At 45.8% G+C, this 24,977-nt stretch overlaps 1 protein-coding gene across 4 annotated transcripts; it reads right to left on the bottom strand.

Moving 5' to 3' along the window:
- Nucleotides 1-435: 435 nt before the first annotated feature.
- On the bottom strand, nt 436-24,655 carry LOC118081211 (uncharacterized). 4 transcript variants are annotated; one of them, XM_035107534.3, is made up of 6 exons: nt 24,617-24,655; nt 20,447-20,930; nt 9,191-9,286; nt 8,357-8,590; nt 6,021-6,043; nt 436-3,608 (listed from the first exon to the last, which is right to left on the bottom strand). In XM_035107534.3, exons 2-6 carry the CDS (start codon nt 20,873-20,875, stop codon nt 2,495-2,497), a joined length of 1,896 nt encoding a protein of 631 aa, XP_034963425.1. In that variant the 5' UTR covers nt 20,876-20,930; nt 24,617-24,655; the 3' UTR covers nt 436-2,494. The 4 variants fall into 4 exon arrangements, with proteins under 4 accessions (XP_034963425.1, XP_034963427.1, XP_088519563.1 ...); XM_035107536.3 differs by lacking the exon at nt 24,617-24,655 and adding an exon at nt 24,180-24,257; XM_088663437.1 differs by lacking the exon at nt 24,617-24,655 and adding an exon at nt 22,535-22,711.
- Between the last annotated feature and the right edge of the window lie 322 nt (nt 24,656-24,977).

Here is a 24,977-nt window from a genome sequence, read left to right as displayed (position 1 = left end):
AAGCTATACGCCGGCTCCCTCGGCCAATAAAGCGAGATGAGCGCCGCAAGCCCAGAGCTGTCAGCGACTGGACCTAATGGTCAGGGGTCCCTTTACCTTTAAGAGCTCTTTCTTCCTAGCACAAATGGTAAAGGTTTTTTTTTGCCATTAAGAGAGTGATGGGAGGGGAGGCATTGAAAAGCGGGAAATGATTACTGGGAAAACTTAAAAATGCCCCACAAGCAAATCGGGATGAGTGCTCATTGTTGAACAGCCTCCACATAAATGTATCAGAAGAAATGCTCAATAAAGACTATAATAGCTTTGTGCAGCAAAGAAGCATAAATGCTTAATCAACAGCCCTGAGCTATACCGGTATATTTCCGTGTTCTTTTATGAACATGCTGGTAGTCCGAACCATTCACTTTCAGCTTCACAAGGAAAGTCTCAGGAATGTTTTTCTTTTTTAAAGAAGGAAAGCATTTATTTAAGTGGTGGGGGAGGGGGGGGAATACATTCCAACACAGAAGACAAGAGCCATTAACATCCATTTGAATTTAGCTATATAATTTCAGGCGTGGAGCTGCAAACTCAAGGCACCTTTGTGCTGGTTACTAGAAGTCTGAATTGGGGACCAACTCTGCACAGCTACACTTTTCCCAGCATGGTGTACTGAAAGTGAGTTCTAAAGCTTGATATTCCAATACAAGAATATAGTATTTTGCAGGGGGAAGCATGTTAACTCTACTGTATAATCTGCCTTAGGTACTCAGGCTGATAATCATCACTTTCACTGGCGAGAGCCAGTGTGGTGTAGTGGTTAAGAGCGGTAGATTTGTAATCTGGGGAACTGGGTTCGCATCTCCGCTCCTCCACAAGCAGCTGCTGGGTGACCTTGTGCTAGTCACACTTCTTTGAAGTCTCTCAGCCCCACTCACCTCACAGAGTGTTTGTAGTGGGGGAGGAAGGGAAAGGAGAATGTTAGCCGCTTTGAGATTCCTTAGGGTAGTGATAAAGCGGGATATCAAATCCAAACTCTTCTTTCTTTCTTTCTTTCTTTCTTTCTTTCTTTCTTTCTTTCTTTCTTTCTTTCTTTCTTTCTTTCTTTCTTTCTTTCTTTCTTTCTTTCTTTCTTTCTTTCTTTCTTTCTCTTTTTTCTTTCTTTCCTTTTAAGGGGAAAAATGGAAGACACACAGCATTCCCAATGAGCCAGACACTCTCCCAACTCAAGTTTGTCACATACAAACCGTCTTTTTGCAAACCTGGGATGCTACAGGGTTTTTTGGACTTCACGCTGGGGCTGGAATCCAGAACATGAATCTTGCCTGTTGGACTTATGAGGGATGGTTGAAGGAGCTGTTTAGGAATGGTTGAAGGAGCTGGTTGAAGGTATGTTTAGCCTGGAAAAGAGGAGACTGAGAGGAGATATAGCCATCTTCGAATATCTCAAGGGCTGTCACCTAGGAGAGGGGGCCAGCTTGTTTTCTCCTGCTCTGGAGGGTAGGACTCAAACCAATGGCTTCAGATTACAAGAAAGGAGATTGTGACTAAATATCATGAAGAACTTTCTGACAGTTAAGAGCTGTTCGGCAGTGGAACAGACAACCTCTGGGGGCTGTGGACTCTCTTTCCTTGGAGGTTTTTAAGCAGAGGTTGGATGGCCATCTGTCATGGATGCTTTAGCTGAGATCCCTGCATTGCAGGGGGTTGGGCTAGATGACCATCGGGGGTCCCTTCCAACTCTTCAATGATATGATTCTATGACTTTTCTGAGGCCACACTCCTGCCTTGCTCCATGCCCATTCTGGTTTTGTCAGCTTTGAATGCCTCCTTGAACTGTGATAAGACATCTTGCTGGCCTGATGGGAGGATGGAGAGATGGAATGGAGCGCAGAGGGGAAAAACCTGAGTTTCGCAAGGCTGGAATGTAGCCTGCTGTAGAGAGGGGGGTGGTGGAGTTGCACCCATTGATCTGCCCACTTTTCTGCCTCTGGCCCCCAGAAGGCTGCACCCAAAAGACGCTGCGGCCCCTGAGCTGGAAAAAAAAAGATTCCTATTTTTAGGAGAAGCATTTATTTCCATGAATAGAGAGAGCAGGGAAAATGCATCTTCTGGAAAGTAACGAAACTGCCAGGCTTTCGTTGTTGCCTAGTATTTGAAATGCACACAATTGCATTCAAAACAAACAAATGAAAGTGACTGCCCAATTAATCAGAGGCACATTCTAAAGTCCAAAGGTTTTGAAATTGTCTCACCTACACCGACCAGCTAAACCTATGCTGCTTGGGCGCACCAGAGCAGGCCACTGGACCAGAGCGAAGGCCTCCCTCAAGTCCCGTGTCCTCCTTCCCACAGCGGCTTTTGCAAGAGCACTCTCCTGCACATGAACTCCAGCCTCTCCGAGGTATGGACCGACTCTGAGAGAAGGGCAATGAATGAAACCCCCAAACAAGGTCACTTCTCTGAATACAGCCTCCTTTCGGCGTCCAATGGCAGCCACCTCTGATGGAAAGAACTATTTGTTCTGGGGGCCCTTGGCTGAACCCCGGCCCCTACCACGCCCTCGCCCTCCGTGATGCTTATTCTGAGAGCCCTTGTTTCCTGAGGCTTCGCCCCCTTTGCTGGGGGTTGGGGGCCTCTTTGCAGATCCTTGCCCTTGCCCTGACCCTGCCTGCCCTGAGGCACGAGCCTCGTTCTTTGCAGATCCACCTCCGCTTTGATCTGCACTGGATTGCGTCTTCTGATTATTGGACCAACCTCCTCTTCCTCTTCGCCCCAAACCGTGAGCCTCCCTTGGTTTGGGAGGCTCTGTCATTGAGGACCTGCCACCCGCTTGTTCCGGCTTGCACTGCCCTCCCTGCCCCAGGACTTGGGCTCCTCTGGGCTTGGGGGGCTCGATCCTCAGGGACATCCAGCGAATCTGAGGCAAAGCGCTGCCTTCGCCGGCTTGGGATGCCTGTGTGTTCGGATAATATCCTCTGCCTTGTCCCCTCCAAGGGCCAAAAGGCTGGCTACGTGGCCCTTTCCTGCCTTGAAACGTGCCGCGGCCCAGCCTGGGATGAGATGTCCACCCGTGTGCAGGCCCAAACTGCCCTCCGAAAGGAAAGGACGGAAAAGACCCGAAAAGGGGCATCTGTTGGAAGCTGCGAAAGTACGAGCTGCGCGGTGGTTGGCACGGGGCTTCAGCCACGATGGGAGCCTCAGTGGGGGGGCCAGTGCTTCGCCAAGGTGCTTCTTTGGGTAAGGAATCACTGTCTTCCAGCTGGGGCATGTCTTTCTCTGGAGTTGGAGAGCGGCAAGGCGAGTCTGGGGCAAAGGTCTCCCCGATACCGATGCTTCTCAGCATCTCCTTCCAGGAATCAAAATTCAGCAACACTTCCAGCTCTTCAAGAGCTGGATCTACAGGCACAATGGCCCCCTCCTCGTCTTCTCCTTCTGCTCCCTGGGCTTCGGCTCCTTCGTAAGTTGTTTCTTCATCAATGACATCTCCACCGGCCTTGCCTTCGCCCAGATTTTCACCAGCATCCTCATCTTGGTTGCCTCCCTCCTTGATTTCCTCTTCCCCTTCTCCACCCTTGCAGGCTTCTTTGGCTATTTCGTCAACCTGTTCTTTAAGTCGTTCCTGGACTCTGCAGACAGAAGAGACCACAGTTCCATGTATCTGCATGTCATAAATAAATATTATTTCTACCCCGCCCATCTGGCTGGGTTTCCCCAGCCACACTGGGCAGCTCCCAACATAATATTAAAAACAGAATAAAACATCAAACCTTAAAAGCTTCCCTAAACAGGGCTGCCTTCAGATGTCTTCTAAAAGTTAGATAGTTGTTTATCTCCTTGACATCTGATGGGAGGGCGTTCCACAGGGCGGGTGCCACTACTGGGAAGGCCCTCTGCCTGGTTCCCTGTACCTTCACTTCTCACAGGGAGGGAACCGCCAGAAGGCCCTAGGAGCTGAACGATGGGGGTGGAGACACTCCTTCAGGTATACTGGCCGAGGCCATTTAGCACCAACACTTGAATTGTGCTCGGAAACGTACAAAAAGCTGAGGTTTCAGCTCCCCAGAAAGTTCAACTAAAAAAGGCTTAGCGGAGCAGGTCAGGAAACAACCTCTGAGATTCTGCCACCACCTGAGCCACTGGTTGAAGAGAAGAGCCACAAGGCCTTTTCCTACACCTTCCTACAGGGATCAGATCTATAACATGAGGCATGTGGGAATGGCAAGGTGCCCAACTGCTGCTCTGCAGTTCCCAAGTGCACAGACAAAAACAGGTGAAGATGGAGGAGGATTTTTTTTTTTTTTGCAGAGGACCAACCCAATTCAGCAGTCATTAGGAACACAGGGAGCCAAGTTAATTCACTTGGAGGAACGAGAAGGACAGAGGTGAGAATGACCACTCAGTGACAGACCATCAGAAGGGAGCTGCTCTTCTTGTTAGGTCTGAAACTCAACCAAGTCTGTGGAGGTTGTGCTTTTGCTAATAAAGAATTAACTCCATCTTTGAACTGTGTGATTACTGATCTTGAACGCCTTGGCTCCCGAACAAATCGGCTCCCAAACGCTGCAAACCGGGAAGTGAGTGTTCCAGTTTTCGAATGTTCTGTTGGAAGCCGAACGTCTGACGGGGCTTCCGATTGGCTGCGGGAGCTTCCTGCAGCCAATCAGAAGCTGCGCCTTGGTTTCCAAACGTCTTGGAAGTTGAATTGACTTCCGGAATGGATTCTTTTTGACTTCCAAGGTGCGACTGTATTCCTAATTGGCTAAATAGATGGAATAAATTGTGCAGCCCTGTCACCTTGGGAGGGAATGAACTCTCCTTTATTGGAGGTATTGAGGAGAGGCTGGACAAGCCACTTGTCAGGGATACCTTGGTTGTATCCTGCATTGCAGATCCTGCACTGAGCATGGGTGGCTGGACCAGATGATGCCCAAGGTCCCTTCCAATTATACGGCCTACAAATGCAGAATGTAATCTGCATTCAAAAGCATATGCAGATTTTTATTTTATTTATTTTGTTTATTAGGTTTATATACTGCTCTTCATCAGCAGATCTCAGGGCGGTTCACAAGATAAAAGGTAAAGGTAAAGGGACCCCTGACCATTAGGTCCAGTCGTGACCGACTCTGGGGTTGCGGCGCTCATCTCGCATTATTGGCCGAGGGAGCCAGCGTATAGCTTCCAGGTCATGTGGCCAGCATGACAAAGCCGCTTTCTGGCAAACCAGAGCAGCACACGGAAACGCCATTTACCTTCCCGTCGCAGAGGTCCCTATTTATCTACTTGCACTTTGACGTGCTTTCGAACTGCTAGGTTGGCAAGAGCTGGGACCAAGCAACGGGAGCTCACCCCGTCACAGGGATTCAAACTGCCGACCTTCTGATCGGCAAGCTCTAGGCTCTGTGGTTTAACCCACAGCGCCACCTGCGTTCACAAGATAAAAGCACAAATAAACAGAAATGACAATAAACAATAACCCCCTCCCACAAACCTATTTACAAGGCTGTAGAATATTAATCAGCCCTCACACACATTCATAGGGTTCGTCTGCTACTCTTTCCCACTGACTGCAAAGGGTTTTAAAAGAGAGCTTAATTTTGACTAAATGTTTCCTCATTTAACACAGAGACAAATATGATACAAGTACCATACACGGAATCTCTACACCGTTGTTCAGGGTAGATTCCCAAGAAAGCCAGGCATGCAGATGAACCAAAGAAATCGATGGGTTTAGTGGCACAATCAACAGGTTATAAGGCTATATGTAACTGTCTCTGGATTATGCCCCAAAGCAGCAAATTTCAAAGTGGAATGGTATTTGTCATGAGCACGGCCTACTTTATCTTTACTCTGCTAAAAACACTGCGGAAGAAAGAGTTGGGGGCGGGGCATGGGACTGCTGATCAACAGGAACAATTGTTAAAATTGTCAGAGTCTGACCAGCCTACATAGCTGTTGGTGGAGTCCCACTGGAATCCATAAAACTTGGAGGCAGTGGGATCAGAGCCAATGTCTATATACAGAGCAATGCTAATACTCACCTTCCTGTCAATTCCTTGACTCCCTGGAGGGAAAAAGAAACAAAGAAGGTTGGAACTGCCTGCCAAAGCAAGTTTGCACAGCTTCAGCCGACCTTCAAACCCTCTGTACAGAACAGTCAGGGTGGCTGTATTTAAGTTCTTGGGTGTTACCATTGAGCAGGGTATGACCTGGAGCGCAAATATTTCCTCAGTCTTTTTTAAAAACAACAACAAGCTGAGTGAGAGATTGCTGGTGTCCTTCTACCGAGGCTCCATAGAGAGCATTCTCACATACGGCATCTGTGCTTGGTTTTCCAGCTGCACAGTCATGGATAGGAAAGTGCTCCAGGAGGTCATAACCACAGCTCAAAAGATTATGGGTCATCCTCTCCCATCTCTGGAAGAACTATACAGTTTTGTATACAAAACTATACAGTCAAAACTATACAGTTTTGTATCTGAAGAAGTGTGCATGCACACGAAAGCTCATACCAAAATATAAACTTAGTTGGTCTTTAAGGTGCTACTGAAGGAATTTTTTTATTTTGCTTCGACTCAGACCAACACGGCTACCTACCTGTATACAGTTCCCGTTGCCTTAAAAAAGCAAATAATATTTTACAAGATTCATCTCATCCTGGATATAGTCTTTTTGCACTGTTGCCTTCGGGCAAGAGATACAGAACAATTAAATCCAGAACGAATAGATTAAAAAACAGTTTCTATCCAAGAGCTATAACCATCTTAAATAATATGATCTTGGGGAGTTGTGATGTGTGTGTGTGTGTGTGTGTGTGTGTGTGTGTGTGTGTGTGTGGCTGTAATTGTGTTTTTGTTTTGTTTTTTATGGGATGGCATTCAATTTTGTTGTACTATGTACAATGACAATAAAGTATCATCTATATCAGGGGTCAGCAAACTTTTTCAGCAGGGGGCCAGTCCACTGTCCCTCAGACCTTGTGGGGGGCCGGACTATATTTTGAAAAAATAATAATGAATGAATTCCTATGCCCCAGAGATGCATTTTAAATAAAAGGACACATTCTACTCATGTAAAAACACCAGGCAGGCTGCACAAATAACCCAGAGATGCATTTTAAATAAAAGGACACATTCTACTCATGTAAAAACATGCGGATTCCCAGACTGTCCACGGGCCAGATTTAAAAGGTGATTGGGCCACATCCGGCCCCCGGGCCTTAGTTTGGGGTCCCTGATCTCTATCTATCTATCTATCTATCTATCTATCTATCTATCTATCTATCCCGAATTCATCAATCTGGTGGCAGGGAAGATTAGGGCACAATGAACTGTCAGAAGGTGCTAACCCCAGGTTAATAATGTCAAGTTACCGAGTGACCCAGGGCCAGATCTCTGCGGCAGTTTATTTTAAAGTTTTAGTACCTTTACGTTCACTGTATTTTTAAACACTATTTTTTATCATTGTATAAAGTTTTATATGTATGTTTTGTCCTTTGGGAGCGTTCCCTCAAATGTGTTCTAAAAGCTGTCTCTGACCGTAATAAATCATTCATTCATTCATTCATTCATTCATTCATTCATGTCAAGTTAACTGCAAGGAGTCACATCGCACCAAACATTTAGAGCACTCCTAAACCACTTTGGCAGCCATGGCTTTCCCCAAAGAATCTTGGGAACTAGTTTGTTAAAGGTGCTGGGCTCTGTAACTCTGTGACGAATTGCCTAACAATGATAGATAGATAGATAGATAGATAGATAGATAGATAGATAGATAGATAGATAGATATAGATAGACTTAAATATTTATAAACCACACTTCCATAGAAAATATAACAGTAAAAACATAATACACCTATGTCAATAAAAAACTGGTTGCGGAAAATTTCGGGTTCCAAAGGGCCTTCTGAACAGTTTCATTTTTAAACGACGTCTCAAAGAGAGCAGGGATGGAATCTGAGGAACTTCTATAGGCAAGGAGTTCCACACAGAAGCTTCTGTGCTGGGTAAAGGCTGGCCAAATTTCAGGGGAGTGCCCCATTAGAAGATCTCAGAGATCTCAGTGATCAAAGTGGAGCGTAAGGAACCAGGTGGCCCTTAAGGTATACTAGCCCCATGCTGTTTTTAGGGATTTGTGAATTGACACGATAACTCTGAACCTGGTTTGGTAGCTAATCCATATCGAAAGGCAGCCATGTCAAAAATGGCCTAGGGGTGAGTGGGGGAGGTAGCTGGGTCCAGTTCCCTACCACAGCCCTAAATGCAAGCAGTTTCCTTAAATGAAAACATCTGGAACAGGGGCAAGACACTGGCAACTGCACATCTGTTATTCAATCCTTAAAAAGAAAAGGGACTGGGAAGCACCAAGACTCACTCACCTTCAAGAAGGCGAATTCGTTGGTTTCCTCCAAGGCAGCTTCGATCCCGGATATGGTCTCTGTGTGAGCTGAGCTGAACGCTTTCAGATATTCCAGTCTCCTCTCCATTTCTGCCTGGTTCTCCTCCTTCATCTGCCTAACCGTTTCCATCATGCTCTGCTCTCTTTCGTTGAGGATTTCACGCAGTTCCTCGAACGCAATGAAGATGCAGCCACACAGGTGTTGATGGAGATTCTACAGCGAATCACAGAGAGCTGAAATTACGCTTACGGCTGACAGGCCTTTCGTTCAGCTGTCTGAATCAGTTGCCCAATTTGTGGCACAGAGAAGGTCCTAACCTCAGCCCCAGCATCTCCAGGGACAAGGAAGACAGAGCCCTTTCCAAAATCCCAGAGAGCTACTGCCGGTCAATGTTGACATTAGCAAGATAGATGGGACCAATGGTCTGACTCAGTATATGGCAGTTTCCTGCATTCCTAAACACCAGCACCGAGTTAAACAAACCATAGTTAAGGAAGAGTGCTAGCTGGGTTCACACGTAACACCAAGCCATAGTTAAAACAAGCCAAGATTTATAAGCCAAGAACCATGGCTTCAGATTGTGGTTTGTTGGCAGTAAACAAGCCATAATTATGTTGCTGGGCAGAGTTCACACATAACACTAAGCCATAGTTTACTAAGCCATAAAATCACGTATAAACAACGCCTGAGACTTTTCTGTAGTCTGCTTTCTTCCTGCCTAGGAGCCTGTTTCTTCAAGCTACAGCGTTCTACTATTTCCTCTCTCACACTCACACAAGCCCATTATATTCTTGTTTCCTTTTAAAAATTTACCTCCAGGTCTTCCATGGCCTCCTGTTGTTGAGACTGATTATTTATGGCCCACTTCACCCCATTCTCCAGGGGTTCCAAAGATGCTTTCAGTTTATCCTGAATAAATACACAAATAAAATTGGGAATACACAAACAACCATGCAAAAGATCTGGAGAGAAAAATGAATAGACCCAAGCAAAAGGTTACTGGTCTCTTCCCCTCCCACCTCCCTGTTCTAACCTGCTGGAATCCCCTCTCTCTTTCCGGGAAGTATTCAAAGGTTGTAACTCCAAGCACCCCTTCATGGATCAATGCCTTGTCGTGGCGAAGGGGCTTGAATAACTCAGAGAAGCTATGAGCTATGCCATGCAGGGCCACCCAAGATGGACAGGTCATAGTGGAGAGTTTTGACTAAACGTGATCCACCTGGAGAAGGAACTGGCAAGCCACTCCAGTATCCCTGCCAAGAAAACTCCATGGACAAAGACAACAGGCATATAAAAGTTATGACGCTGGAAGATGAGCCCCTCAGGTCGGAAGGCGTCCAACATGCTACTGAGGAAGAGCGGAGGACAAGTACAAGTAGATTCAGAGCTGATGAAGTGGCTGGGCCAAAGCCGAAAGGACGCTCAGTTGCGGATATGCCTGGAAGCGAAAGGAAAGTCCGATGCTGTAAAGAAAAATATTGCATAGGAACCTGGAATGTAAGAACCATGAATAGAGGTAAGCTGGATGTGGTCAAAAATGAGATGACAAGAATAAATATCGACATGCTGGGCATCAGTGAACTAAAATGGAAGGGAATGGGTGAATTCAGTTCGGGTGACTATCATATCTACTACTGTGGGCAAGAATCCTGTGGAAGAAATGGAGTGGCCCTCATAGTCAACAAAAGAGTGGCAAAAGCTGTGATGGGATGCAATCTCAAAAATGACAGAATGATCTCGATACGAATCCAAGGCAGACCTTTTAACATCACAGTAATCCAAGTTTATGCACCAACTACCGGTGCTGAAGAAAGTGAAATTGACCAATTCTATGAAGACCTACAACACCTTCTAGAAATGACACCAAAGAAGGATGTTCTTCTCATTACAGGGGATTGGAATGCTAAAGTAGGGAATCAAGAGATAAAAGGAACAACTGGCAAGTTTGGCCTTGGAGTTCAAAATGAAGCAGGGCAAAGGCTAATAGAGTTCTGTCAAGAGAACAAGCTGGTCATCACAAACACTCTCTTCCAACAACACAAGAGACGACTCTACACATGGATATCACCAAATGGGCAGCATCGAAATCAGATTGATTATATTCTCTGCAGCCAAAGATGGAGAAGCTCTATACAGTCAGCAAAAACAAGACCTGGAGCTGACTGTAACTCAGATCATCAGCTTCTTATAGCAAAATTCCAGCTTAAACTGAAGAAAGTAGGAAAAACCACTGGGCCAGTAAGATACAATCTGAATCAAATCCCTTATGAATACACAGTGGAAGTGAGGAACAGGTTTAAGGATTTAGATTTGGTGGACAGAGTGCCTGAAGAACTATGGATGGAGGCTCGTAACATTATACAGGAGGCAGCAACGAAAACCATCCCAAGGAAAAGGAAATGCAAGAAAGCAAAATGGCTGTCCAACGAGGCCTTACAAATAGCGGAGGAGAGGAGGCAAGCAAAATGCAAGGGAGATAGGGAAAGATACAGGAAACTGAATGCAGATTTCCAAAAAACAGCAAGGAGAGACAAGAGGGTCTTCTTAAATGAGCAATGCAAAGAAATAGAGGAAAACAATAGAATGGGGAAAACCAGAGATCTGTTCAAGAAAATTGGAGATATGAAAGGAACATTTCGTACAAAGATTACCATAATCAAGGACAAAAGTGGTAAGGACCTAACAGAAGCAGAAGACATCAAGAAGAGGTGGCAAGAATACACAGAGGAATTATACCAGAAAGATATGGAGGTCTCGTACACCCCAGGTAGTGTGGTTGCTGACCTTGAGCCAGACATCTTGGAGAGTGAAGTCAAATGGGCCTTAGAAAGCACTGCTAATAACAAGGCCAGTGGAAGTGATGATATTCCAGCTGAACTATTTAAAATTTTAAAAGATGATGCTGTTAAGGTGCTACACCCAATATGCCAGCAAGTTTGGAAAACTCAGCAATGGCCAGAGGATTGGAGAAGATCAGTCTACATCCCAATTCCAAAGAAGGGCAGTGCCAAAGAATGCTCCAACTACCGCACAATTGCCCTCATTTCACACGCTAGCAAGGTTATGCTTAAAATTCTACAAGGCAGGCTTAGGCAGTATGTGGACCGAGAACTCCCAGAAGTGCAAGCTGGATTTCGAAAGGGCAGAGGAACCAGAGACCAAATAGCAAACATGCGCTGGATTATGGAGAAAGCTAGAGAGTTCCAGAAAAACGTCTACTTCTGCTTCATTGACTATGCAAAAGCCTTTGACTGTGTCGACCACAGCAAACTATGGCAAGTTCTTAAAGAAATGGGAGTGCCTGATCACCTCATCTGTCTCCTGAGAAATCTCTATGTGGGACAAGAAGCTACAGTTAGAACTGGATATGGAACAACGGATTGGTTCAAAATTGGGAAAGGAGTACGACAAGGTTGTATATTGTCTCCCTGCTTATTTAACTTATATGCAGAATTCATCATGCGAAAGGCTGGACTAGATGAATCCCAAGCAGGAATTAAGATTGCCGGAAGAAATATCAACAACCTCAGATATGCAGATGACACAACCTTGATGGCAGAAAGTGAGGAGGAATTAAAGAACCTTTTAATGAGGGTGAAAGAGGAGAGCGCAAAATATGGTCTGAAGCTCAACATCAAAAAAACCAAGATCATGGCCACTGGTCCCATCACCTCCTGGCAAATAGAAGGGGAAGAAATGGAGGCAGTGAGAGATTTTACTTTCTTGGGCTCCTTGATCACTGCAGATGGTGACAGCAGTCACGAAATTAAAAGACGCCTGCTTCTTGGGAGAAAAGCAATGACAAACCTAGACAGCATCTTAAAAAGCAGAGACATCACCTTGCCGACAAAGGTCCGTATAGTTAAAGCTATGGTTTTCCCAGTAGTGATGTATGGAAGTGAGAGCTGGACCATAAAGAAGGCTGATCGCCGAAGAATTGATGCTTTTGAATTATGGTGCTGGAGGAGACTCTTGAGAGTCCCATGGACTGCTAGAAGATCAAACCTATCCATTCTTAAGGAAATCAGCCCTGAGTGCTCCCTGGAAGGACAGATCGTGAAGCTGAGGCTCCAATACTTTGGCCACCTCATGAGAAGAGAAGAATCCTTGGAAAAGACCCTGATGTTGGGAAAGATTGAGGGCACTAGGAGAAGGGGACGACAGAGGACAAGATGGTTGGACAGTGTTCTCGAAGCTACGAACATGAGTTTGACCAAACTACGGGAGGCAGTGGAAGACAGGAGTGCCTGGCGTGCTCTGGTCCATGGGGTCACGAAGAGTCGGACACGACTAAACGACTAAACAACAACAACAACTCCAAGCAACCTTACGACACAGCACCTTGGATTCAGTGGGATTTATTTTGGTAGAAACAACAGTACCAAATCATGAACCGCATGCATGAATGAACCATCACAGACTGAATGCCACAGATTGTATCTCAGAAAATATTTATCTTTAGAGTCTATACACACATTCAGGGTTAAACAACAGGTAAATGGCCTCGGTCCAGTATACCTGAAGGAGCATCTCTACCCCCATCGTTCTGCCCGGACACTGAGGTCCAGCGCCGAGGGCCTTCTGGCGGTTCCCTCGTTGCGAGAAGCCAAGTTACAAGGAACCAGGCAGAGGGCCTTCTCGGTAGTGGCCAGATGTCAAAGAAATAAACAACTATCTGACTTTTAGAAGACATCTGAAGGCAGCTCTATTTAGGAAAGCTTTTACTATTTGATGAATTATTGTATTTTAATATTTTGATGGAAGCTGCCCAGAATGGCTGGGAAAACCCAGCCAGATGGGCGGGGTATAAATAATAAATTGTTGTTGTTGTTGTTGTTGTAATGCAGGGGAGCTGTGTGAGAGAGAAATGGGAGGGGAGGGAGAGGGAGAGGGAGAGGGAGAGAGAGGTCCCCCTCCCCCAGACTGTTGCTATTTTCGAATGGGATTCCATTATATATTGGCAAATTTAGCTTGCACGGTTGCAGCTGGCTGTGTAGTTTAGTGCAACAAAACCCACTTCCCCTAGAGACTGGACTTTTTGGCAAAACGGAAGTGACAGGAAGATGCCCTAAGAAGTGTGGGGTAATACTTGCTGGATGCAATGAAGTCTAACCTTCCCACAAACGAAACAGGATGTTGTTGTTGTTTAGTCGTGTCCGACTCTTCGTGACCCTATGGACCAGAGCACGCCAGGCACTCCTGTCTTGCACTGCCTCCCGCAGTTTGGTCAAACTCCTGTTCGTAGCTTCGAGAACGCTGTCCAACCATCTCATCCTCTGTCGTTCCCTTCTCCTAGTGCCCTCAATCTTTCCCAACATCAGGGTCTTTTCCAAGGATTCTTCTCTTCTCATGAGGTGGCCAAAGTATTGGAGCCTCAGCTTCATGATCTGTCCTTCCAGTGAGCACTCAGGGCTGATTTCCTTCAGAATGGATAGGTTTGATCTTCTTGCAGTCCATGGGACTCTCAAGAGTCTCCTCCAGCACCATAATTCAAAAGCATCAATTCTTCGGCGATCAGCCTTCTTTATGGTCGAGGCGAGATAATCTTGGCCGTTTAAGTATGTATTCATCCTGTTTCTTAAAGAAGGCCATAAGAAACAGGATGAATACATACTTAAACGGCCAAGATTATCTCGCCTCCCAGAAAACAAATCTGGATGAATGCTCAATCAACAATTTGTTTGGAAATGCCCAGGGTAATTGGTGCTGGAGAGAAATTATTGACTTCCCCATCCACAGAAGCTACCCCCCCCCCAAAAACCAAAATCACCCCTCCCTCCAAGCTGCTCTGAGGGAGAGGGGGAGACGGATACCCATATTGCTTTGTTGCACCACCCATGATGCTGTAAGCAACACCCCAACTCCCCTTCTTTGAAACAGCCTTGCAAATAACCCCACCAAGTGCAACAGCCTGCAAAAAAGTTTTTTTCAGTCTGCTGGGGGCTGGCAGAGGAGGGAGAGCTCTGTTCCTCCTGCATTTCTCTGTTGGGTGAAGAGAAAGTGGCTTCCCACCAATGGCAGCCCAGCTGGTTTCCACCTAGGGGGCAGAGGAAGGACAGAGGGCTGGGAAGGGCGGTAGCGGGGTATCTGTCTTGCACACAGCAAGTCCCAGGTTCGATCCCCGGCATCTCCAGGTAGGGCCGAGAGCAAACACCTGCCTGAAAGGGGGTTGGACTAGATGATCCTTGGGTCCCTTCCAACACTACAGTTCTATGAAACCCTGGCAGCCACTGCCAATACTTAGATGGACTAATTATCTGACTCTGTATAAGGCAGATTCTTTTGCTCCTTTGCCAGTGCACTCACTCGCCTTCATGAAATTTCTCGTCACCTAGAACAGAAGAATGTGATGGGAGTTCCAGTGGCAGATTTTCCACGTCACTCAGAGCTGGGCACCTCAGCTGGAAGATTATCGAGTGCATGGAAATCACCCAATATGAAATCAAATGATGTGCTTGTATAAAGTAGGCTCTTAGTCCTGGTGTTCATAGGGGCCACATACATTTCAAACTGTGATAATGATGATTTGGAAAAATAAAAATGTGTCTCACTTCTATGATTGGACTGAAGACGTATACAAACTCTCAACGTATGAACAACTTGCATATAAACGCAGACTTGCCATGGACAAATTCAATGATATTTGGAATCCATTCTTACCAATACTGTAATAGATTAAGAGCTGATGAAGTACAATAACAACCTTGTAAAATATACAGTTTGGGGTTTTTCCACCTCCCCCCTTTGTTTTCACTTCTGCATGGGTTCTGTTCCTCTTTTTTTGTTTGCGTACATATAGTTGCGTACATATAGTTATATACTTTTTGAACTTTCAATAAAGATGTTACAAAAATAAAATTGTGATTCTTATTGGTTTTTCAACACAGCACGGGTCTCAGTTGCTCCTAAGTTAGAGAGGGGTTTGGAACATTTTCTTTAACTCATTATATATCATTTCCCAGGAAGCCTTTACCACTTTGCAAGTCCACCACATATTATAAAAGAAAATGATTAAAAATACTTTTGTTAGAAAACCAAAAGCCTTTCTATTGGGTATAGTGGGGGAAGAGCTACCAAGAGAAGATAAAAGACTATTCATGAATGCAACAACTGCGGCAAGAATTCTCCTAGCCCAAAAACAACAAGAAGTACCAACAAAAGAAGAGTGGCAGATCAAAAAGATGGACTTTGCGGAACTGGCGAAGCTGACAGGAAGAATTCAAAACCAGCACGATCAAGTATTTTACAAGGGGGGAGTCGATGGGCCAGAGATGTAAAGTGGACAATATCGATGTGAACATATATTATTAAACTAGCTGGCCCGGCCACGCGTTGCTGTAGGTCATCCCTGTGATTTCCCCCACCCTGTCCCGATCCATGACGTATCCCACCCCTCCTCCCTCCTACCCCCTGGCTCATCCCTGTGTTTCGGTAGGACACCCTTCCCTCTGCTTTCCCCGGGGAGTGTTGTCCCCTCCCCCCTGTATCGCCATACATTGGCCCCTGCGCACGCATCTTGAACATTTTTATATATTTAGATTAATTTTTTTTTGGAAATAAGAACATGAGAAGCAGAAGTTATTATTGTTTAATTTTATTTTTGGAGTCATCATTTATTTTGGTGGGTATTGTATGATTTGGGTGTTGTTGTGTGTATTGGTGTGTATTGGTGTGTGTGTGTGTGTGTGTGTGTGTGTGTTTTGTTATTTGGATTTTCTAATTTTGGAGTAGGTAACCCAGAGAACCTAGAGAACTACTTTAATAATCCTGACCGGGCGGGGGGAATCAAATAGTGAATACCCACAACCCCGTAGCAACAGAAGGCGAGTAAAAAACCCAGGAAAGGGGGGGGGGAGTTGGCCACTGCAAATATCCGAGGACTTAAACTGGGGAGAGAAAGTGCATGGTTGTTTTTTTTAAAAGATGCAGAGGCTTGCAATCAGTCATAGCATAAAGCGTAGGTTAAAAGGGGCATGACTGCCCTTACTTAAAATGGCCGCTGGAGCCTTGCATGTGACACAACGACCGCTAAATTTTAAAGTAAAAACCCCTTGCCGTGCCCTCAAGTGCGTTGCTGTGGGGGCCTGGGGGCCTGGCAGGGGCCTACATAAAACAAAGGCCGTGCTGTGGCCTGCGATCCATGCACTTGCCCTCTCCCCCCGGGCCTAATGGGGGCCTGGGGGCCTGGCAGGGGCCTACATAAAACAAAGGCCGTGCTGCGACCTGCAATCCGGGCACTCGCCCTCTCTCCCCCCGGGCCTAGTGGGGGCCTAGCAGCCTGGCAGGGGCCTAGGGGTCTGATAATGGCTGCCCTGGTGGTTTCAGTTGCTTGGTTGATGATCTCATTATTTGATTTGTGGGTGTGGTGTAGATTTCACAGGAAGGGAGGGGGTGTACTGTGGGAGGAAATCCACTTGAGGGCGCTGTTTTACTTTGTTGAAAAACAGGTTTTTACCTACGGAGGTGTGAGATGTGTGGGGTTTCCCCCCCCCCCCTAACAACACTCGGGGAGTGGCCTGGATCGTTGTGTCAAAATTTCAGGACGATCGATCAAGCGGTTACGGAGAAAAGTGGAGCCCGCAGTTTCATGATTTTTACATTTTTTATATATATAGATGCAAAACTAATAAACAAATGAACAAATAGAAAGGGGTTTGGAAAAGCCACTTCGGGGCTTGCATGTTGCGCCGCACCTAAAACTTGGCTGCGCTAGAGATCTGCAGCTTAAAATCCAGCCAGTATCCAGCCAGTATCCAGCAAACCCCTCTCCCCCTGGGCCAACGCCCCTGCACTATTCTGTTGCCAGAGAGATAAAACTTATGGCTATCTCAGAGGGAGGGTGTGTAGCTAGCTCTCCGATAAGAACATAGGCTGTGCAGGCAGAACGAGTTCCAAGGTCAACCCCTGGCAGTTCCAATTACAGGATTGCATCAGGATATTCATGAAGTAAGCGGTGGCAGAAACAGGACCTCACAGATTTTTCGGGGACTGAAGAGGAGGGGAGTTTTGACCTTTTCCTTCCGAGTTGTGTCCTCAGTTAAAATTGCCCGTCTCCATCTATTAGGTCTGGTGGTGGCAACTGTGGGAAATCCCATGCCTAGTTTGGTGTCATATGCTTGGCAAAATACGAAGCAGTGGGGTCTAGAATGCCCAGGTTAGTATGAATGTTCACATGTTACATTCAATCAGTGCACAATTTGTGTGCACAAATAGTTGAACTGTACACCTGTTGACAGTTACCTGTGCACAGTCTGTGTACATAGAAATGCAGCTGTATAAATCGCCATGTGTACACTCTCTCACATAAACACCTGTAACGCGTGCTGGAGGAGACTCTTGAGAGTCCCATGGACTGCAAGAAGATAAAATCTATCCATTCTGAAGGAAATCAGCCCTGAGTGCTCACTGGAAGGACAGATCCTGAAGCTGAGGCTCCAATACTTTGGCCACCTCATGAGAAGAGAATACTCCCTGGAAAAGACCCTGATGTTGGGAAAGATTGAGGGCACTAGGAGAAGGGGACGCCAGAGGACGAGATGGTTGGACAGTGTTCTTGAAGCTACGAACATGAGTTTGACCAAACTGTGGGAGGCAGTGCAAGACAGGAGTGCCTGGCGTGCTCTGGTCCATGGGGTCATCAAGAGTCAGACACGACTAAACGACTAAACAAGAACAACAAAACAACAACAACAACAACAACAAAACAACAACAACAACAACAACAACGCGTGAACAAACCTCCGGTAGAACAATTTAATACAGTCGTACTTTGGAAGTCGAACGCAATCTGTTCTGGAAGTCTGTTCAACTTCCAAAAGGTTCCGAAACCAAAGTGCGGCTTCTGGTTGGCTACAGGAAGCTCCTACAGCCAATCGGAACCCGCGGAAGCCCTGTCGGACATTCGGGTTCCAAAGAACGTTCACAAACCGGAACACTCACTTCTGGGTATGCGGCATTCGGGAGCCAAAACGTCCGAGTATCAAGGCGTTCAGGATCCAAGGTACGACTGTACAGGTATGGTCAAATCCCTACTAACTACAGTAGGGATTTGTCTGACTCCAACCTCTTTGATCTATGATGTTATATATTTTGCCTTCTCTAAGCAGCTAATGGCCGATTAGAATAAAAATGTCATTAAAAACAACCAAAAGCAAATGAAATGAAACCCTAACAAAAATTAGAGGAGGGTCCTGAATATGTTTTAAAGAGCAGAAGACCAGAATCTCCCAGGATGGTTCATTTGTGTTCCCAGGCACACTTACTTCTGAAATATAATTTGCCCCATGGCTAGGTAGGGGCAAGGCATGGTCTGTATACCCGAGAAGGGCAGAAGTGGGGCTCAGCTGCTACACTAGCTTCCTGGTAGGTGGGTCGCTGCTGCTTTCCAGGATGGACAGGCGAGGCAGTGGAGAAGTTGGCACAGTGCAAACTGGAGCACAGAGTGACTCCACTGGTGCATTCGCACTGCACTGACTTCCAAGGCTGCCTCATAGTACACTGACTCACTTATTGTGACTCCCATCCCATCCCAGCAAGCTGCTTCTGCAGAATAGCAGGTTTCGTGTGTGACAGGACCACGGGTTCAGTTAGGAAGCTGCCTTATCCGGAGTCACACCATTCGTCCAGCTAGCTCGGCACTGCCGGCACTAACTGGCAGAAGCTCTTGGGGGGGGGTTCAGGCAGGAGTCTCTCCCAGCCCTACCTAGAGATGCTGGGGATTGAACATGGGACCTACTGTGGGCAAACCCAGGGTTTCTCAACCTTGGCTCCCCAGTCGTTGTGGGACTACAACTCCCATCATACCTAGCTAGCAGGACCAGTGGTCAGGGATGATGGGAGTTGTAGTCCAACAACAGCTGGGGACACTAGGCTACGAAACGCTGCTCTAACCACTGAGCGGCGACCCTTCCCCAAGGGAAAACAAATCCCCAAGCTGAGTATGTGCTCAGAGGAATCCAGTTCCCTAATTCTATGAGCAGGTTGCCCACCCACCAAGAAAGCACGGACGGAAAGAAGATAAAGTCCCTACCAGGGAAGAATGGCAGATCAAGTTGATGGAATATGCTGAAATGGCTAAAATGACCGGAATAATAATAATAATAATAATAATAATAATAATAATAATAATAATAATAATAATATATTATTTATACCCCGCCCATCTGGCTGGGTTTCCCCAGCCACTCTGGGCGGCTTACAACAGAAAAATGAAATAAAATAATTAAACATTAAAAGCCTCCCTAAACAGGGCTGCCTTCAGATGTTTTCTAAAAATCTGGTAGCTGTTTTTCTCTTTGACATCTGATGGGAGGGCGTTCCACAGGACAGGCGCCACCACCGAGAAGGCCCTCTGCCTGGTTCCCTGCAACTTGGCTTCTCGTAACGAGGGAACCGTCAGAAGGCCCTCGGTACTGGACCTCAGTGTCCGAGCAGAACGATCAGGAAGACCAAAATTTTAACAAGGCATGGGGAAAATTTATAACTTATCTTAAAAGACCACTGTAAACTAGTTAAAATTAAAAAAATTCCTTCAGTAGCACCTTAAAGACCAACTAAGTTTATATTTTGGTATGAGCTTTCGTGTGCATGCACACTTCTTCAGATACCAATTAATTACCAATTAATTACCAATTAATTACCAATTAATTACCAATTAATTAATTAATTAATTACCAATTAATTAATTACCAATTAATTACCAATTAGTTAAAATTGTTAGTAGGATTGGAATATCACTTGTAGTTTAATGGTGAATTTTGGAGACAATGGAGAGATAGAAGATTTGGATTATTATAAAAGATGCAGGAGGAAATGGTTAGCAATAGGGGAGGAGGAGAAGTCCAAGAGTTCCCTTGGAATCTTGTTTTTATGTTTTATGTTGAACACGTGACTGTAACGTTTTAACCTGAAAAACCAAATAAATAAATTTTGAAAAAAAGAAAAAAAGAAAACACAGCCCCTCTTTTGTACCTGGTTCCGGCTGGTGAAACTTGGGTGTTTTAAGACAGAACAAAGTGGATCCCAACAACCTGTCAGCCCACAGAAACTCAAGCATCCTCAGGCTCCTACCTGATAACCCGTGACAGCATTCTTGATAGGCAAAAAGCTATGGTCCTGGTGCTGAGGCAGGTCCCGGCAGATCACGCAGACAGGGGCCTCATCCTGGCTGCAGAAGAGCTTGAGAGGCTCTTCGTGCTCCTCGCAAAAGTACGAGCTCCCGGTCCCACCCGCTGGGGGCCCCTGGTCCAGCCGGAGGAGCCGGGCCTTCTCGGACAAGTTGGCCAGGACTCTGTTGCGGGCGGCATCTTTCAGGTCGAAGGGATCCCGGCACTCGGGGCACGTTCCCTGGTGCTGCCCCTTGGGGACGATGCAGCTCTCCAAGCAGGAGAAGCAGAAGTTGTGCCCGCAGACCAGCATGCGGGGGTCCTGGAAGATGGAGAGGCAGACAGGGCACAGCAGGTCTTCGGCAATGCTGGAGACTTCGCGGACCGAGGTCATGGCAGCAGCTGCTCCTCCGGGGATCGGTTGCTACTTGCAGGAAAGGATTAGCTTCCTAAGGGAGAGGACATGGAGGTTTAAGGAACGTAAGGGGGGAAATCACAGGTTGAACTTGTAAAAAGGAGTCTCACAATCGCCTAACCTTGGCTCCCATGGGTTCAGCTCGGGGGTCATAACTAAGAGACTTCAGCCAGGAGATTGAAGCAAAATAGCAGCCAGTAGGCCTGTTCTTTATTGCTGCAACAAGACTTTGCACTACCACATAAAAGAAGGGTGGTGGGAATGGGTGATTGGCTGATAGGTGTGGTAAACCTGTGGACGACTGTTAACGACTGCAAGTTTGGTAATAAGTTGCAACTCAGCAACTTCTCTTTCCAGTCTCTTTCTGAAATTCTTTTGTAATAAGACAGCTACCGGTACTTTGAGATCTTGTATAGAATGTCCTGGGAGATTGAAGTGTTCTCCTACTGGTTATCCCAGAAATTCCTACTGATTATTCCAGAAATAGACTGGAAAGAGAAGTTGCTGAATTGCAACTTATTACCAAACTTAAAACCATGGAGAGACCTGGTCTGAATAGAGACATTGGATTCTTATCTCATTATACACGATAAAGCTATCTTTAGCCATCTCACCCCTTGCTTTTCCCTGTAAGATAAATTGCAGTCATTAAGAGTCGTCAACAGGTTTACCACACCTATTGGCCAATCACCCATTCCCACCACCCTTCTGAGTAATACCCCTCCCCACCCTCTCACTATATATAAGGGTCTGGTGACTTCTGTTTCAGTGTATCTGAAGAAGTGTGCATGCACACGAAAGCTCATACCAATGACAAACTTAGGGACCCTCGTACCTACAGGACCGCCTCTCCTGGTATGCCCCGCAGAGGACCTTAAGGTCCACAAACAACAATATTCTGGAGATCCCGAGCCATAAGGTGGCTAGATTGGCCTCTACTAGGGTTAGGGCCTTTTCAGTATTGGCCCCAACTTGGTGAAACGCTCTTTCACAGGAGACCAGGGCCCTGCGGGATTTGTCATCTTTCGCAGGGCCTGCAAGACAGAGCTATTCCGCCTGGCCTTTGGGTTGGATTCAGTCTGACCCCTGTGTTTTCCTCCCTCATGGTTTGGATTTATGGACTACTTAAAATGAGGCTGCACTTTAAATTTTAATATTGTATTTTAATCTGTATTTTAATTAATTGTTTTCTTTTCTTTTATGTCTTATTGTAATTTTATTGGTGTTAGCCGCCCTGAGCCTGGTTTTGACTGGGGAGGGCGGGGTATAAATAAAAATTTATTATTATTATTAGTTGGGTCTTTAAGGTGCTACTGGAAGGATTTTCTAAATTTTGTTTTGACTACGGCAGACCAACACGGCTACCTGCCTGTAACTAGATAGGAAACAGAAAGGGGAAACAGGAACATGAGATTGGGCTCACAACCCAAGCATTAAAAAGCGGGCATCTGCTGGGTGGGGCTGGGGGTGGGAGGGGGGCGAAGAAAGCCGAGCTGCCTCCAGCCAAGTCCCAGGAGAAGGTGGTAAAGGGAAGGGTGCCCCAAGTGCTGGGAGGGAGGCGTTTTGCAGTGCCAAAAAGCCTAAAAGGGAGCAAGAAAAGCAAAGTCTAGGCTAGCCAGCAGCAGCAACACTACATACCTACTCGGAGGACGAGAGTTGTGGAGCGCCTAGGCCAACGGGCCAAGGTTTCCCCTCTCTCACTGCTCAGCTGCCCCAAGTAGCCAGGCCTCAAAAGCAGCTTTGGGAAGCCGTCACGCGCTGGGATCGGAAGGAGGTGCTGCCCGTCTCAAGTCAGTCTGAGAAATGTATCCCAGCTTATTGGCTGGGGCAGGACTTGGGGCCGGAGGAAGCAGGCGGGGAGGGCCCGAGCCTGCTTGCAAACACACACACACACACACACTTTTTTTTAATGCTCCAGGCAACAGGAACTTCCCTGGAGATTTTCTTTGTGTTCCTCTTTATGTGACGACTTCAATGCCTGTTGCTCTATGCAGGGGGACCCCACCCGCAATGTTATTATAGTCGCTTCGAAACACTTCAGTTGTAAAAAGCAACAAATAAGCACCTTAACTTTGTTATAAGAAAATATGTATTCATATCAATAGAGGTTAATCCCTTCCTTCTTTATCATACTCACTGGAATAATGTATGTGTTTATGTACAGTGGTACCTCTACTTACGAATAACTCTACTTATGAATGTTTCTACTTACGAATGGAGCTCCGTCCGCCATCTTGGATGCAGTTTAGATAGGATTTTTTCTACTTACGAATTTTTAGATAGGGTTGCTTCGACTTACGAATTTTTTCTCCCAATGCATTCCTATGGGATTCGACTTACAATTTTTTTCGACTTACGAATGTGTGTTCGGAACGCATTAAATTCGTAGAGGTACCACTGTACTTGTACTTTCTACCAACTTGCATCTTTTCTGAGAATGTAGCTCTCCTTAAGTCTTTTAAACACTTTCGTAAATGGGTCCACACGTTTTTTAAAATATATATACAGTGGTACCTCGGTTTAAGTACACAATTGGTTCCTGAAGTCTGTACTTAACCTGAAGCGAACTTTCCCATTGAAAGTAATGGAAAGTGGATTAATCTGTTCCAGACGGGTCCGCGGAGTTCTTAAACTGAAAGTACTCAAACCGAAGCGTACTTAAAACCGAGGTATGACTGTATCTGTACAAATCAAAAGCTGCGTGTAACTCCCTGATCCTGCACAATGACAGCTCAAGCGCCACAGCTCTACCTACAGGGTCTACAGTGATATGACACCAATTTTACAAATGCAATTGTTTATTTCAATGAGTCATTCCAGAACCAGACTCTAGGACAGACTACAGGGTACTACTATAGATAGAAGGCTTCTGTTCTTAATTCAGGCTCTGCACGCAAACACGGCTCTCAGAGTCAGGTGTAGCCACCTAGGACACCTAACAGACCCCACTAAAACCTTCAAGGGAGTCAGGAAAGGGTGCCTTTCGGACCCTCTACTATTCAATTTTTATTTAAGTAACTTAGTATCCGCACTCAATGACTTAGAATTCCACCCCCCGAAGCTCGCAAATCGGCATATTTCGGTTCTGTTAGGTAATCCTATCTCGAACACCTATTGGACTCAAAAGAGCATTAAGAAAGCTCGCAATACATTGTGAAATGTCTCAAAATTAATTATCAAAAAACTAAGATTCTCACTTTCGGGGGGGTGGGGGGTGGAACCAAAGGTTAGAAGCTGCGAACTTCAAGGCTATAAATTAGAACAAGTCACAAATTATAAGTACCTAGGAATGGTGGTACAGGCTTCAGGAACCAACAAACTTCACATAAACTCCATCGGGAGCTCTGCAGGGGGGAAAAAGCAAACTGTATTCTTAATGTGGCCCTAAAATTATGCAAAGCCAAAAGGTTGGCACAGCTCCTCTATGGATCCTTTCTGGGTCCGCCTTCCTCTGCTTCTCCCCCCCCCCCTTGAAAGAGTTCAACCCAAACTTCTTAGAGCTCTCCTACAAGTCTCCAGATGGGTTTCAAATGGGATGGGCTGAGAAATACCGATAACAGTCGCTGGCAGCCTTCCCCTCTTTTGTCAACACCAGTTAAGAACTTTGCATGTAAACATCAAAGTGTTACTAACTACCCTATCATAACAACTGTACTTCACCAAAACACTTCTCACAACTACTCGCCTTTAATCCCCATAATCGCCCCTCCAGTGACCTACTGTGAGAAAGTATAAAAACCTGTGACTTCTCTTGTTCGGGGTTCTCCTTCCTTCATACCACATTGGTACAAAGTACAAAGTACATAAACACATACATTATTCAAGTATGATCAAGAAGGAAGGGATTAACCTTTATTGATATTAATACATATCATAGCTGCCAACTTATCCCTTATTTTAAGGGATTTTCCCTTATGCTGAATAGGCTTCCTCGCGAGAAAAGGGAAAACTTGGCAGCTATGATACATATTCTTATAATAACTTCATCAGTTAAGTGGCTTCTTGCAAAAAGGTTTCAAAGCAACTTGCAACATTTTTAAAAGCATGTTTTAAAGGTCTCATGTTTGACCTATATTCAGTG

Source organism: Zootoca vivipara, chromosome 2 (assembly GCF_965207765.1).
Source record: "Zootoca vivipara chromosome 2, rZooViv2.hap1.1, whole genome shotgun sequence".
NCBI classification, from domain to species: domain Eukaryota; kingdom Metazoa; phylum Chordata; class Lepidosauria; order Squamata; family Lacertidae; genus Zootoca; species Zootoca vivipara.
The sequence above is the reverse complement of the archived record's forward strand: the minus strand, read 5'-3'. Positions and strand labels throughout refer to the sequence as shown.